Consider the following 16652-nt stretch of genomic DNA (forward strand, 5'->3'; position numbering starts at 1 on the left):
ATGATATATACATGATATATACATGAGTGCAGGTGGTGATCAGTGCCAAACATGGAATGATGCAGTGAACACAGCGTAGGGTCATGTGTTAGTGGCGGGAACAGTCATATGGTTATTGTTCATGTGTCCAACAGCAGAGGGGAAGAAACTGTTCTTATGGCGAGAGGTTCTGGTGCGAATGGACCGGAGCCTCCTGCCTGAGGGGAGCAGGTCAAACAGACTGTGTCCAGGGTGAGAAGGGTCAGCTGAGATCCGAGCTGCACGCCGCAGAGTCCTGGAGGTGTACAGGTCCTGCAGAGATGGGAGTCTGCAGCCAATCACCTTCTCAGCAGAGCGCACAACACGCTGCAGTCTCTGTTTGTCCCTGATAGTGGCTCCAGCGTACCACACGGTGATGGAGGAGGTGAGGATGGACTCGATGATTGCGGTGTAGAACTGCATCATCGTCCGTGTTGGCAGGTTGAATTTCTTCAGCTGCCTCAGGAAGTACATCCTCTGCTGGGCTTTCTTAATGACGGAGGTGATGGTGGGCTCCCACTTCAGGTCCTGAGTGATGGTGGCACCCAGGAAGCGGAATGAGTCCACAGAGGTGATGGGGGTATCAGTCAGGATGATGGGGGGGAGTGGAGCTGTGTGCTTCCTGAAGTCCACAATAATCTCCACTGTCTTCTGGGCATTCAGCACCAGGTTGTTGTGGCTGCACCAGGACACCAGACGTTCAACCTCCCTCCTGTAGGCAGACTCATCCCCGTCCGAGATGAGCCCAATAACGGTGGTGTCATCTGCAAACTTGATTAGCTTGACAGACTGGTGGGTGGAGGTGCAGCAGTTGGTGTACAGGGAGAAGAGCAGAGGAGAAAGAACACAGCCCTGAGGGGAGCCGGTGCTGATGGTCCGGGAGTCCGAGACATTCTTTCCCAGCCTCACATGCTGCTTCCTGTCCGTCAGGAAGTCAGTGATCCACCGGCAGATGGGATCAGGCACATTCATCTGGGAAAGCTTGCCTCGGAGATGGTCTGGAAGGATGGTGTTGAAGGCAGAGCTGAAGTCCACAAACAGGATCCTGGCGTAGGTTCCTGGGGAGTCCAGATGCTGCAGGATGAAGTGTAGAGCCATGTTGATGGCGTCGTCTACAGACCTGTTGGCTCTGTATGCAAACTGCAGGGGGTCCAGGAGGGGGGCCGTGAGGGTCCTGAGATGGGAGAGAACCAGGCGCTCAAAAGACTTCATGACCACAGATGTCAGAGCCACGGGTCTGTAGTCATTTAGTCCAATGATCCTAGGTTTCTTGGGGACAGGGATTATGGTGGAGGACTTGAAGCAGGCAGGCACATGACATGCCTGCAGTGAGGAGTTGAAAATGCCAGAAAACACTGGGGCCAGCTCGTTTGCACAGTGTCTGAGGGTGGCAGGAGACACACCGTCTGGGCCGGGAGCTTTCCGAGCATTCAGGTTCTTAAACTGCTTCCTCACATCTGCTTCATGAATATGAAGAGTTGTGGTGGGAGGAGGTGGTGTGAAATCCTCTTTTGTGTGGGGTGAGGAGGGGGGTGTTGTAGGTGAAGTGTTTGATGGTGGTGATGGCTCTATGTAGGGGGGAGAGGTGGGGGAATGAGTGTCCAAAGTGTCTCTATTGTTGGGGCCGTTGGAGGTGTGAAGGCTGCCTGATGGCTCGTCAAAATGGCAGTAAAAGTGTAAAGGAAGCACTCAAAACTAATTATCCTAATTGGGCTTTTATAAAGTCAGCAAAGAGGCACAGAAAAGAAGACCAGACACCAGTGAGGGAGGATAAGAAGGACAGACGCAACAACATTGTCATCCCCTATGTAGCCGGTGTATCAGAGAAACTCAGGAGAGTTTTCTCCAAGCATGACATCCCGGTGCATTTCAGACCCAGCAACACGCTCAGACACAAACTGGTTCACCCGAAAGACAAAACTCCAAAACACAGACTTAACAATGTGGTGTATGCTGTACAGTGCAGCGAGGAATGCTCAGACCTCTACATTGGAGAGACCAAACAGCCACTTCACAAGCGCATGGCACAACACAGAAGAGCCACCTCCACAGGACAAGACTCAGCAGTCCATCTGCATCTAAATTGACCTTTAGATGCAGATGGACTGGACCTTTGACCAGGTCACTCTTTCGAGGATGCCAATGTTCACATTTTGGGCAGAGAGGACAGATGGTTTGAAAGAGGAGTGAAAGAAGCATCTATGTCCACTGTGAGCGACCATCTTTGAACAGAGGCGGGGCTTACGACACCAACTCTCTGCCATCTATAATCCAGTTTTGAGTTCCTCCCCAGACGCCTTAACGCCCACTCACATCCTGGGCCATCTGACCTCAGGAAATCACATGATAAGGTGGGGCCAGGTTTCACAATGAACTCACCCGAAACTCTGGCTGATTGGGACCCACACCCAGTTTCACACCTTGGATTAGGTAGATGATCATCAGGGGGTCCTTTTGTCCCTCTGTGGGGGGAAACTCCCACTAGGTTTAAATCTGGGACTCTCCACCATTTGACCTTAGAACTGAAGAAGCTTCTTGGATGAGAGGTGAAACGTCTTCAAGCAACTTAAAGAAGTCCAGACGCTTTTCTTTGCAAGTATCATTTAAAATAAAAAGTAGTTAGCACAGACAGAGGATTCATGCAGATTGAGGGTACAAAACAAATCAGTCTGTAACCATCGTGTGAGAGCGGAGCATCACCTGTTCTCTGAGCTGGTGTATCTCAGCTGTAGCAGCCTTCAGCCTGCCAGCATCTCTGTCCAGCATCTCCTGCTTCTCAGCAAACCACTGCAGTTTTTTCTTAAGGGCTGTCACTTCCTCCTGGTGCCTGTCCTCTAATACACGCATCTCAAAGGTCTGATTTCCTAACACGTTCAGGAGAAACGCACTCAGTTCTTACTCACATATACACAGCAGGTACAATAAGTATTGAACATGTCACCAGTTTCCTAAGTAAGTATATTTCTAAAGGTGCTACTGACATGAAAGCTTCACCAGCTTAATTCCCACATTACAAGAAATCAAACATAAATGTCCACAGATTAAGTTGTGTGTAAGAATGAGGAGTGACACAGACAAGTACTTAGAAAGCAATCCTGCCTTTTTATAGGCCAGATGGGACCATCAAGAAACATCTCATGATGGGTAAAAACAAATAATCTAGCTCAAGACCGTCACAGTCCTATTGTTGTAAAACATCCTGATTGGTTACAGAAGAATTTCTAAAATCCTGAAGGTTCCAGTGGCCAGCGCCCGGTCATGGCCGGTTCTCCCCACAGAGCAGTGAACAGAATTATCGCAGAGCCAGGGGCCACTTGTGGAGAGCTACAGAAAGACCAGGAATCCTGCAATTGTTTCAAACAACACAATGAAAACACGGCCTGTATGCACAATACTGTTCATTACTGAAGAAAAAGCAAAATGAAACATTTAAATTTTGCTGAAAAACAATCAAACAAGCCTTTGAAATACTGGGCGAACATAGTCTGGTCAGATGAGACCATAGTTCCACTCGTTGCATGCATAATAAACACCATGCCAACAGGTATGCACCACCAAGGCCTGGGTGTTTCAGCATGTGACACTGGCACACTTCAGGATGAAGGGAAAAATGTGCCGAGACATTCCTGATAGCGAAGAAATGACAGTAGATGTACAGAAAGGAAACTACTGACTGGCTTCAGAGAAAGAAAGAAAGTGTCTCGCCCAGCCAGTCACCTGACCCATATCCAGGTTAAAGTCAGTGGAAAGAACTAAAGGTCAGAGGTCATAGAAAGGGCCCGCGCAGCACTTTCAAGTTTTGAAGACTGTTTGCGTGGAAGTTTGGGCCAAAATCCCGCCCGAGCACACCTGGGAATACTTTCTCCACACAGGAGACGTCGTGAAGCCGTCGCCTCCAACAACGGCTTTTTGTGCGAACAGTTAAGTAAACATCAGTCAGCACGTTCAGTACTTTCATCTGTGTGTGGATTAGATGTTACCCACATCTGGTGACAACTTCACTTTGAATCATACATTTAATGACATATTTGTCAGTTTGATACTTTTTGGGGTTTTATAAACAAATCACCAGTAGCAGCTGGTTACACATCTTTTCAGTGTTGCAGTAATCCTGACAGCATTTGATGCTTCTCTTTGTCACACAACATTAAAGTGAGTCTCTTTGGTCAAACACAACATTTGAAGCTGCCACTTTGATTTATGGATTTCTGCTAAGGTGGCACATTTTTAAACTGGCAGAGTTTTTCATATTTCTACATGTTTTGAAGGCAAAACGAAGCTCCAAACTTGGGCTTGTCATTATCCTATTATAGCATTTTGGAATTGGGTTTGTATATGAAGTGAAAAGGGGATGAAAAATATGAATATTGTAGTTTCAGGACTGTTCTTTATCTTACCCGATGTGGAGGTGGCTCGGGCTTCAGCCAGGTCTCTCTCTTTCTTAATGAGCTGCAAGTCCACCTCCAGAGCCTGCTTTTCCTGCTTAAGCTTGTGGACGTCCTCAGACATCTTGGCCTCATTTCTCTGCACAAAGATTCACATCTGTGCTACATCAAAGAGGCTAACATAGCCCTTCAAGCCTTACAGTACAGGTGGATGAGAGCGGTACTAACCTGAAGTGAGTTTATTTGCGCTAACAAGTCTGCAGTGCGTGGAGTATGATCCGTTAAGCATATACTTCCCACTGGCCTCGAAGTTTTATGCAGCTGCTCCCTGGTGAGGTTAGAAAAGGTTTACCCTAACCACAGAACAACCACTCCACAGCTAGAGGACTTTATGATCTCTATTTGTTAACAACCTACTTCACAAACTTTGAATAAAGTTAGCGCTGCTGTCCCTGAACACGAGTGACTCTCCGGTTTGGCCTATGAGTTGAATACCTTCCATAGCCCAAACACGTGCTGTTAGCTTCACTGTTAGCTTCACTGTTAGGTGCTTAAATGCACAGAATGAAGCGATGCATGAACATGTGTATGACTCGCAGTGTTCCAAGTGGTCAGTCTTTCACAGTGCACATAAACACACATATATGGGTACAACAACATGTGTGTGGGACGTACAGGTCTGTCAGACGCTCACCTGGTGGCAGCCAGCTCATTCAGCAGCCGCTGGTTTTCTTTAAACATGGCCTCCTCATTAGCTTTACTCTTGGCCTGCTGAGCCTTCATCTGTAAATACAGCTTCTCATTCTCCTGGAGGAAGATTAATGTAAAAAAACAAACAAAAAAACAATGAAAAGAACAACAACTAGGTACAAATGGCTCTTGTTTTTTTAAACCGTTGCTCACACCTAATATGGGCTTTTCTATTTACTGCAGTTTGTATAAAACTGAAAATGATTAGAATTTCATAAACTGTGCCCACACGGCGTCTTAACATAGAGCTTCTGAGGCAAAGCACTGCTACGAGTGGAGAGGACTTCTAAAAAGTTGTTTTAAGCAGATGGCAGAAAGTTTAGTGCTTGGGGAAAATGAGTCCCTCTCATTAAAAACACACTCTCATCTCCCAAACCTATGCAAACTAAAGCAGGGGTCCCCAATCCCAGACCTCGAGGGCCGGTGTCCTGCAGGTTTTAGATCTCACCCTGGGTCAGCACACCTGAATCACATGATTAGTTCATTACCAGGCCTCTGGAGAACTACAGGACATGTTGGTCGTGTCCAAATTCATGGGCTGCATCCTCCTGAGGACCCGGCCTTCGCGGTCTATGTGGGCCGGGTCCTCAGAAGGTCGGGTAGGCCGGAAGTAAACGGCCGTGAAATTGGACGGTCTAGCCTTCTGATTAGCGTCGCCGCTGTCTGGGTGGAGTTTAATAAACTCAGCCGTCTGCTCCTTGCTGTCTAAAATATAACAGGACATGGCGTAAACTCTCGACCATCTCATACTTCTGTTTAATCAGTTTTCTGTTTGACGTTTAGTCAGCTGTGTGAAAACCAAGGGGGAACCCACCCGGGGGATTAATAACGTTTTATCTAATCTAATCTAATAACTTTAATCTCAGCCAAACCGATTTACTCACGAACAAACAAAACACTGAAAAAAGCCCAACAATAACATTTTTAGGTTGTCTAAGTGACTTATATATTACGTTTAACCCGAGCAGCGAAAGTCCGCGGTGATCTGAAAATGATGTGCCGGGAGTTGTGCCGCTCTCGGCCGCATCAGTAACCCTCGAGCTCCCGGCTAGCTGTCGAGCTGGTGGGTAGCAGACGTCTCCGAAAACGTCGAAGCACTTTTGCAAATATGCGATATCTTGATAAACTGAGCAGATATTTGATGTTTACACAACTACTTTCTCGCCTGAAAATATGTTAAAAGTTTATTTTGTGACCCAGAAAGATTAGTATGAGTAATTTTAAAACTTAGTAGCGGCCGCCATTGTTGGAAACTGGAGTTTGGCTGGGCCGCGCTATGAGTTCTGGGATATGGTAGGCCACGAAGGACACACCCGACCCATCCTTCAAATTCGGGGAAAAGGAGGACGCATTTGTCGGCTGCATTCGGAGGAGTCTACGAATTTGGACAGCCTTCGGCGCGTCGCTGTGACGTAATCGGTCTACAAATGCGGCCTCAGGAGGACGCAGCCCATGAATTTGGACACGACCGTTGAGGAGGTAACTTATCCATTTAAATCAGCTGTGATGGATCAAGGACACATCTAAAGTAGATGTAGAGTAGCGAAAGTCTGCAGTGATCTGAAAATGATGTGTCGGGACTTTGCCATTCTCGGCGGCTCTAGTGACCCTTGACCTCCCGGCTAGCTATCGAGCTAGTGGGTAACAGACGTCTCCGAAAACGTCGGAGCGCTTTTGAAAGTATGCGGTGTCTTGATAAACTGAGCAGATATTTGAGGTTTACACAGCTACATTCTCCATGAAAATATGTTAAACGTTTATTTTGTGACCAGAAAGAATAATAAGAGTAATATTAAAACTAACTAGCTGCCGCCATTGTTGGAAACTGAGCTGGGCCGCGCTATGAATTCTGGGACACAGCTTCTTCTTCGGGGTTTAACGGCAGCTGGCATCCTTGTACATGCAGTGCTGCCATCTTCTGTTTCAGTGCGTTATTACACTCTTAAATCCTGCTACTTATTCCTGCGTCTTTTGGGATCTTACAAAGCTTCAAACGACGCGTCGACTATTAAATCAGTCGTCGACGATTTTGATAGTCGACTAATCGTGGCAGCCCTAGTATGTAGTGTCATAAATTTGCATCCATTCAGTTGATGATGTAGCAAATGTATAAAATTACTTACACTGCTGGGATTACAGCTGACAGAACACAAATTAGAAAACAGTCTATTTGTTTTAGAAACAAGTCCTAATAAAAGTCCTTAAAAAGTCGAAATAACACTGAAATCATTGAGAGAAAAACGTTGTGACAAAAGTCACAATAAGATGTAGAGTTCAGGGTCACTAACCTGTTGGTAACCTTTTATGAGTGCCTCCTGCTCTTTTATTTCTTTATCAATCTGCTGGAACTTCTCATCTGCAGCAACATCTGCAGCCTCCACCCACCTCTTCTTCTGACTGGCTTCTTCTGCACTTCTCAGCTGTTGAGAGAAAAAAGTCTTACCCTGGCAGTACCCAAATAAGAATGGGCCATCCTACAGATTTCCCATATATATGGAATGAAAGTAGTGATGTGTTTGTGCACCTTGCTTTGCAGTAGGTAATTCTGCTGTCTGAGTGAGCTGAGCTCCTCTGCTCCTGCCTTCATCATCTGCAGCTCCCTCTCCTTCTGTGCCAGCTGCGTCCTCAGCTCCTCCAGCACGGAGCTGTCGTGGCCAGTCTGAAAGGCAACAAGCCAAAGTCACGTCTCTCTTTCAGCAAGAATCAGTGTGCACAGGAGCTGCAGCATGTTTTTGCTTTTCTCCTATTGAACACACATTTTGGCAGTATGTTTGTGTTGTGACACTCTAAATGTAGTGTTAGGTAAAACAACACTGTCCTTGTAAAAGGTGAAAAACACTATGGATGAACGTGTGAAATCCTTTAAGCAGAGGCTGTGGCACTTTAGCTCTGCAGCTCAGTCACTCCCTGGATGGCTCTCAGTTTGCTAAAGTGATGTGCAAACAACAAAGGCTCTAACTTTACTCACATCTTTCCATTTTAAATATTTTATGTTTTAGCACCCAGAGCTGTACCAATGACCAGCTACTACGCATACTCAGGTTTTATCTAGGAGCTGTAAGCTTTAGGCTCTGCTTTGGTAACCAGCAGCAGATTTTAGGCACACAGACTTCATCCCACAAAGAGCTGGGCCTAACACTGTAAAACATGGCAAAAGGAGACCTCTGGAAGTTCAGCTCAATCTCAATGCCAGACACCAACACAGACATCGAACAGGCTGGAGAGAGGACACATCCCTTCCATCTCCAATACCCTAAATGTCAAAGGAGCTTGCAAAGAAAAGCGTCTGGACTTCTTTAAGTTGCTTGAAGACGTTTCACCTCTCATCCAAGAAGCTTCTTCAGTTCTAAGGTCAAATGGTGGAGAGTCCCAGATATAAACCTAGTGGGAGTTTCCCCCCACAGAGGGACAAAAGGACCCCCTGATGATCCTCTAATCGCCTGAGCCAAGGTGTGAAACTGGGCGTGGGTCCCAATCAGCCAGAGTTTCAGGTGTGTTCATTGTGAAACCTGGCCCCACCTTATCATGCGAATTCCTGAGGTCAGATGGCCCAGGATGTGAGTGGGCGTTAAGGCAGGGAAGGGAACTCAAAACTGGATTATAGATGGCAGAGAGTTGGTGTCGTAAACCCCGCCTCTGTTCAAAGATGGTCGCTCACAGTGGACATAGATGCTTCTTTCACTCCTCTTTCAAACCATCTGTCCTCTCTGTCCAAAATGTGAACATTGGCATCCTCGAAAGAGTGTCCTTTACTACTGTAACTTGGCTTCAGATAAGTAATAGAAAATAAATGGATTCATGTTCGCTGTATGATGTTGTTCAAGAAAAGCAGAGGTCATGGTTACTGCTGACACGCTTAGTATTAGAAGTTGAGATGGAAGTAAGCATGAGGGTGTTTGGTAATCCAATGCCACGTTCTAGATGCAGCCGGAAATTTAAATTTCCAAGTTCCAGTCAGAATATCATCTGGAATGTTCCCTCAAATCAATTAACTAATATCCCAGAAATGAAAACTGCACTGACACTGTTGTGTATTCAAGACTCACTAAATAAGCAGTGCGCAGCACACAGACCAGGCTCTATCCATCAATGTGCTGCAGGAGTGTTTCTCAGCACAAAACAACAAAAGTGTTACGGCAGAGGTTCCCAAAGTGGGGGACGCAGAGCCATTGCAAGGGGAGTATGAATGAAAAACGTGTGGACCCTGCTGGCATAACGGACAGGTTTTTGACGGGGCTCCCACACAAATGCAAAGCAGAGGATGAAGCATCTCCAAATATGTTTCCAAACCAACTTCCTTCCAAGTCAAAGAACAGATGATCATATCTTGCCTTTGGCTTCACCTGCACAAGTGCAAAGGTAGGTCTCCCTGCAGGATTAGTTTCCCCTGCGTCAGGAGCAGCGCTGGGCTGTTTAAATCACGGACACGGACGAATGTATTGACAGCAATGCTGAATATTATTACACAGGAAAAAACAACTACACAAAATAGACCATGACACCTTTCTAAATGGAGGGACAGTAACTGTGTGTAAGTGTGAACACAGGAACCACTGTGTTATGGTGTAATGTTAATGATGCATTAATGAATCTACTTTGCTAAGATACAAAACAAGCCCTGTTTTCCTCTTTTCCAGCTTCATCACTGGAATGTGAGTGATGAAGTAAGTGAAGTCACTGCAGAGTTCAAACAAGATTAACCAAACACAGCACAACAGCTGTCGTAATCTTCCTGAAGTTATACAGGTTATTACCAACCACACAGAGTAAAAAGAACAATGTGAAAAGATGCTGGTGGTCAGGAAAACCTGCACACACAGTATTTCCTTACACGGATCTGTGGAAGATGTTGCTCCAGCCTGGTTTCTCTGACTTCCTGTGCAGAATCCTGGTGTTTGGTAGCATCTATTTGCTGCTGGAGGACAGCCACTAAGGACTGAACAGATGCCACTAGTTCATTCCTCACTGTTACTCCTGGTTCTACCAGTGAAAACACACAGAAAGGGATTCAAAGAAGTGCTAACAAGTCAAGACATTACAAGGTAAACTGACAGAATTGATGCTGGTTGATAAGAAATGAAGTTAAGCAGTTATCCAATGATCGATCAATGAGTTTCTAACAGTGTGGAAAGCACACGATTCTTTCCTACATTATTTAAGCCTCTGATGACTTGATGTGTGCAGTTAATAACCTGTGCAGTCCCAGCAGTCTTCATGGTTCGCTCTGTGTGGACACTGTGAGGAAACAGCAGACCGGGTTTTGGCTGGTGTAGCAGAACCTCTACTTATCCCCGATGACCTTGAAGTCACCGCCGTTCTCCCATCCAGGCGCTTGCCTCTTACAGGAGCTGGAGTGGCTTGTCTCATTGAAGAGGTACAGGAAGGAGAAGTAAGGGAGCCACGGGAGGCCTGAGAAAAACGTATAATGCAAAGTGTGAATGTAATCTCTTTTCTACAGTAGTGCCTTTTATATAGTTTGCTCACCGGGTGTTTCTTAGTTTTGCCAGTGTGAGATGATGTGAGAGAAGAGCTTTTGGTATGATCCTGCATCAGCTTGTCTACTTCTGCTCTGATGCTGCAAATCAGATCCTTGTTGGGGGGGTGAGCAGCACTGATTGGGTGGCTTGTCGACTCCTCGGCCCCATTTATTGCTGCAGCTGTAGGGTGCTGTGCCTCATCCGGGAATGCCCTTTCCAGTCCCCTGGAAGTCTTTTCTTGGTTGGGCTCCACAACACTGCAAAGTGACAACCACAGTAAAAAATAAACAAAATATTTTGTGTATTGTAACTTTACAGTTACTACTGTAACTATTTTTTCAGAAGAGTGGCAGTGATGTCACGATGGTGAGTTCTTCTAAATACAGACAGACGGTGGATAATACATTTTTTCTCTCATATTCATCTACATAAATGAGTACACATTAGTGCCGAGCAGAAGACTGTGGACGGACGGACGGGTGGACAGGCTTCAGCATGAGTCGTCACATCAGCCCGAGTTTCATTGATAGGTAACACATTTAGCTCACCTGTCACATTTGCCTTTGCTGTGTAAACTACATACTTTTATTTTCTTGGAGGGTGCAGATGGTTTCCTAATTATTACAATCCATTTCATAATCATTGACACTCTGAGTCCAGACCTTTTACCAACTGAAAACATTTGATTCATCATGAAAAATAAAGAAGAGTCGGGAATGATGAGCAGCTGGACAAGAATGGGACAACAATGCTCTCCAACATGTCCAGCAGCTGGTTTCCTACTTCCAGATGTTTCAGGACTGTTGTAAGAAGAGGGGCTGGTACACATGGCCCAGTGTTTTTGAGATGTGCTGCTATCATTAAATACAACAGATTTTTTTTTTTTATTGTACATTTTATAAATATCGGATATATTTTCTTTGTTTTGCTGGGAACAAATAGGGGCTTCAACATATTTGCAAATCAATGCAAAGCGCTTTAATTAACATTCTGCACAGCCTCCCTGAATTTTAGAACTGATGATCACAGAAGTGATCCCTGTGTGTTGGCCCTGCGACAGACTGGCGACCTGTCCAGGGTGGACCCCGCCTCTCGCCCTATGACAGCTGGGATAGGCTCCAGCGCCCCCCGCGACCCTGAAAAGGATAAGTGGAAGCGAATGGATGGATGGATGATCACAGAAGTTGTCATGCTCTCCATAACGATCGATGCTTTCATTACTGTTTGTTTCACTGTTTTTGTTTGCGAGTTTATTCTTTGCTTCACTTCTTGTTTTATTGCTAGCAGAGTTCCTCCAGTTGATCATCCCAACCCACGGATGAACTGCTGTCCACGGCATACCAAGAACTCTTGTTTATAATAATAATAATAATAATAATAATAATAATAATAATAATAATAATAATAATGGATTACATTTATATAGCACTTTTCGAGACCCTCAAAGCACTTTACAATGCCACTATTCATTCACTCTCACATTCACACACTGGTGGAGGCAGCTACAGTTGTAGCCACAGCTGCCCTGGGGCAGACTGACAGAGGCGAGGCTGCCAGATCGCGCTACCAACACCAGTAGGCGGTAGGGTAAAGTGTCTTGCCCAAGGACACAACGACCGAGACTGTCCGAGCCGGGGCTCGAACCAGCAACCCTCCGATTACAAGACAAAATGCCAACTCTTGAGCCGCGATCGCTCCTTAACATAGTTAAGACAGATTGTGACGTCAGATTTAAGCTTGTCTGTTGGCTGACGTTTGAATATTTACAGTGAGTCCCTTCAAATGTTACTTGAACACTGTATTTGTGCCACAAACACTGAGATACTGATGAACTGGGAGGAAAACAAGCTGGCTGCTTGCTGAGAATCCATCGACTGCGTAGTCCTGACCTGACAGGCTGGAGGGTGAAGCCTCTAATTTGAGCTGCCTCTGGTCGGAGGAGCCTCATCAGCTCTTCTGCAGTGGGCAGCTCTAAATACACACAAAGACAAAAGAATTTCTTAGCATACTTTTATCATTAACGATCCTGCCCATCACAAATACTTTTGCACAAGTAGGATGCATCTTATTTATAGGGCTAACACACATGAAGTGACATGATGTGACACAGAAGTGGAGCCCAGGTGTGACAAATGTGAAATGAAGACCTTTCTCTCAAGTCTTTGAAATCTGTGGACAAAGAAAATAATCAAAAAATTTTGATGCTTTTTCCAAAACTGTCAAATGACATTGAGGGTTCATCCCTGATCTCATTTGTAGTGTCAGAAAGAGCCGTTAGGGTACGCTCACTGAGCAACCACAGACCTGGGGTTTATACACTGTATACTCAGACCGACAAAGACTTAAAGTAGAATAATTTCTGACCTGACTCACTGGTAGAAACAGGCTGCAGAGACTGTTGGGCACGTTGAGGAGGAGAGGAAGGAGACAGAGGTCTGTTGATGCTCCATCTCACTTCCAAAGATGAGGTATGATGACCATGATCATCTGAATCCTCCACAGCATGGACCTGCCTGTAGGCCTCCTGAAGAGCCTCCAACTCTGAGGCCCCACTTTGCACGTAAGACTGACCTGTAGAGGAAATGAATGAAGTTTATCCAGAAAGCAAAGTTAAAACTTGAATGATGTTTTAGGGAAGCTTCAGTCACGTTTAAAGACCTTCCTGAAAAAGCTCGTTTCACGTGTTTACATGCTTGTTTACATCCTGACCACATATGTATTGTTTACAATTTTGTCTTATAATCTGGTTTTCATTATGCATATTTACATATTATTTTACCTAATGAGGCTAAAGTTATTAAAATGTTTTCTGTAAAAGTCAATATATAATTCATTCATTGCATAGACTGAAAATGTCACATGTGAATCAGTGTGTGAGATGTGGATTAGACACTTTATAACCTCAAATTGGGATTAAAGTAATCTCTGTCAAAGATCAGGGACTGTGGCTGATCTCCTTAGAAGTAGTAAAATCACACAGACACTAAAGAGAAAACTGCATCAGGAAAGAGAAGCCCAGAGAAAGGGCCACATCTTAAAGGAATACCAGAGCTGAAGACCATCTATCATCCTGACACTATATTTCTGATCATGGTGGAACTCACAGTACACTGGGAGGAGCGGATTGAGGAGGCCAATGAAAGGAAAGTACCAGGAACTAGTGCAGGAGTGCAGGGGAAGGGGCTGGAAGACTTTCTATGAGCCCATAGAAGTGGGATGTAGGGGCTTTGCAGGACGATCTCTCTGCAAAGTCCTAGGCCGGCTGGGCGTGGCTGGGGCAGCCAAGAAGAGGGCCGTCCAGGCTGTGAGCGAAGCAGCAGAGAAAGCCACAAGGTGGCTGTGGATTAAGAGGGCTGATCCGTGGGTAGCTACTGGTACGCAAGTCGGGGCCTGATCACCCCCGGCTGGGTCGCCTGGGTGAGGGTGTGTGATGTTGTGAGACCCGAAACACCTGATGACCCCAGGATACATCACTGAAGATGCGTACCAGTGCATCCAGGAGATGTGTCTTGTATAAGAAAATAATTTATAGAGTGAGGAGGAACTGGAGCGAAAAAAGAAGCAGCAGCACTCCTGACACAATTTGTATGTTGTATGGTCGTTACCCTTCAAGCTCAGTTTGTCAGCCACGGAACTGGAAGCGTGATGGTCCTACAAGCACTACCACTCACACTGTTTAGGGGTCCATGCCCCGAGTGCCCCAAACACCTCGTGAACCACTATTGGCTTCACCCTCCACACAAGCTCCTCTCACAGCCCTTGGGTTGTGTCGAGCTTTTTGTGTTACGTCCTCCTGATGTTGCTTCTACCTGGTATAACATTTATCACTATGGCCGTCTTCTTCTTCTACGCCTGGTCATCACCAGTCTGTGAGAGCGTTCAACCATAGAACTGGGACTGAACTGCACTTGTGGTGTGGTAGACCCCAGCCTCTATCGAGCTTGTGCCTTTGGTGCCATTGGTAGGATTTTTCAATATCAGGTATTTCTATCTGCTGGTGGTGCATGTTGTGCAGAGGTTTGTCTTCAATTCAATTCAATTCAATTTTATTTATATAGCGCCAAATCACAACAAAAGTCGCCTCAAGGCGCTTCATAGATACAGAGAAAAACCCAACAATCATATGACCCCCTATGAGCAAGCACTTTGGCGACAGTGGGAAGGAAAAACTCCCTTTTAACAGGAAGAAACCTCCGGCAGAACCAGGCTCAGGGAGGGGCGGCCATCTGCTGCGACCGGTTGGGGTGAGAGAAGGAAGACAGGATAAAGACATGCTGTGGAAGAGAGACAGAGGTTAATAACAGATATGATTCAATGCAGAGAGGTCTATTAATACATAGTGAGTGAGAAAGGTGACTGGAAAGGAAAAACTCAATGCATCATGGGAATCCCCCGGCAGCCTACATCTATTGCAGCATAACAAAGGGAGGATTCAGGGTCACCTGGTCCAGCCCTAACTATATGCTTTAGAAAAAAGGAAAGTTTTAAGCCTAATCTTAAAAGTAGAGATAGTGTCTGTCTCCTGAATCCAAACTGGAAGCTGGTTCCACAGAAGAGGGGCCTGAAAACTGAAGGCTCTCCCTCCCATTCTACTTTTAAATACTCTAGGAACAACAAGTAGGCCTGCAGAGCGAGAGCGGAGCGCTCTAATAGGGTGATATGGTACCATGATGTTTCCGTTCTCTGTGTTTCTGTTGCCTCAACAGAACCATGTACTCACTAGGCACACTATCAGCTGTGGCCATGTTCCTGGTGTACTCATGGATCTTAGCCGTTTCATTCTGAATAGTGGTTCTGACTTTCACTGGTTCTTAGCCTCCTTCCTTTCGCTATGTATCGTCTCAGGGTGCTGGACTTGGGCTGAAAGCCTCCATGCACAGAACATGGCCCCCTGCTAAGTCCAGTATCTAATTTAAAATCCTTCTCATCACATAAAACATCTTACGTACAGTATTTCCCCACAGAACAGTGTAATTTAAGTTCTACGCCTCCCAGAAACTACACAGAAAGGCATAAAGTCAAACATGACTTTCAAAAACACCAGCTGACCTTTGAAAGGCCCTGTAGGGGGAAAACTATTTTCCCCACGAAAAGCGACACCACTTCCGGTTTCCCCAGGTAATGGCGGACTTGAAAGTTCGCACTGACAATTTGATGATGTTAATTGCAACGTAGGAAGTGCTATGAACAGCTGATCAAGGTGTGTTTCTGGATTATGTTACTGTTGTTGCGAGCACGTTTTACTTGATTTTTGCAAAGGAAACCCTGACCTGGGACAAGTTGAATGCATGCTGTGTAAGTACAACTCCTGTGGTTTCATACGCAAAAAAATGATTGCACTAGCTTATTTGTGTCATTGCGGGGCAAGCCGTGTGTAAATTATTAAAGGACCCTTTATGCAGGCAGCTCAGATGCAAGTGAGTTTATTCATCAAATGTTGATACAAACAGAGATGGCGAGGGTGAGCATGAAACTAAGAAAAAACCTAAACTGGAAAAACTAACAAAAACAAACCAGAAACAGAGATGCAGGGAGACACGGAGAGACAACCTGAGACGACGGAGGGAGAGACGCAGACCAGAAAACACCAAATAACGCAGACAAACCAGCAACGCACACGAGAAAACACAGGGTTTAAATACACACAGGGCAATCAGGGAATGGGAAACAGGAGGGAGACACGGCTGGGAGTGATTGGACATAACGAGACAAGGGGAAGCGAAACTAGAAACACTAACGAGAGACGCAGACCTGCAAAATAAAACAGGAACTCACACATGCAAAGACACAGACTAAGGAACACGGACTTTACACAGAGGAAACACCGACAGAAATGACTAAACATTAAACTGAGGAAGAACAGAACCAAAATATATCACAACAATAGAAAACACAAAACGCTGGGTCAAAGACCCAGGATCATGACAATTCTACCAGGATTTTAAAATAGTTACACAAATGGGAGCGTGTACGCTCCCATGGGCTTAAAGGGTTAAAGTACTTGCTCATACGGGGTCATCTG

At 45.5% G+C, this 16652-nt stretch overlaps 1 protein-coding gene across 4 annotated transcripts in view; it reads right to left on the reverse strand.

Annotated features, from left to right (window-relative positions):
• Window positions 1-16652, reverse strand: part of cep162 (centrosomal protein 162) — a 42928-nt gene that overhangs the window by 10761 nt on the left and 15515 nt on the right. For 3 of the 4 annotated variants that reach the window (XM_082550853.1, XM_082550854.1, XM_082550856.1), the window contains exons 9-19: window positions 12995-13201; window positions 12520-12601; window positions 10638-10887; window positions 10346-10562; window positions 9985-10133; window positions 7678-7812; window positions 7442-7573; window positions 5098-5210; window positions 4632-4731; window positions 4416-4542; window positions 2719-2882 (exon numbers count right to left, since the gene is read on the reverse strand). In XM_082550853.1, coding sequence (XP_082406979.1) covers window positions 2719-2882; window positions 4416-4542; window positions 4632-4731; window positions 5098-5210; window positions 7442-7573; window positions 7678-7812; window positions 9985-10133; window positions 10346-10562; window positions 10638-10887; window positions 12520-12601; window positions 12995-13201 — 1676 coding nt within the window. The remainder of the gene's footprint in view (window positions 1-2718; window positions 2883-4415; window positions 4543-4631; window positions 4732-5097; window positions 5211-7441; window positions 7574-7677; window positions 7813-9984; window positions 10134-10345; window positions 10563-10637; window positions 10888-12519; window positions 12602-12994; window positions 13202-16652) is intronic. The other variant, XM_082550855.1, reaches the window with a different exon arrangement.

This window comes from Aulonocara stuartgranti (assembly GCF_965226115.1).
Source record: "Aulonocara stuartgranti genome assembly, chromosome: 11".
Taxonomy (NCBI): Eukaryota; Metazoa; Chordata; class Actinopteri; order Cichliformes; family Cichlidae; genus Aulonocara; species Aulonocara stuartgranti.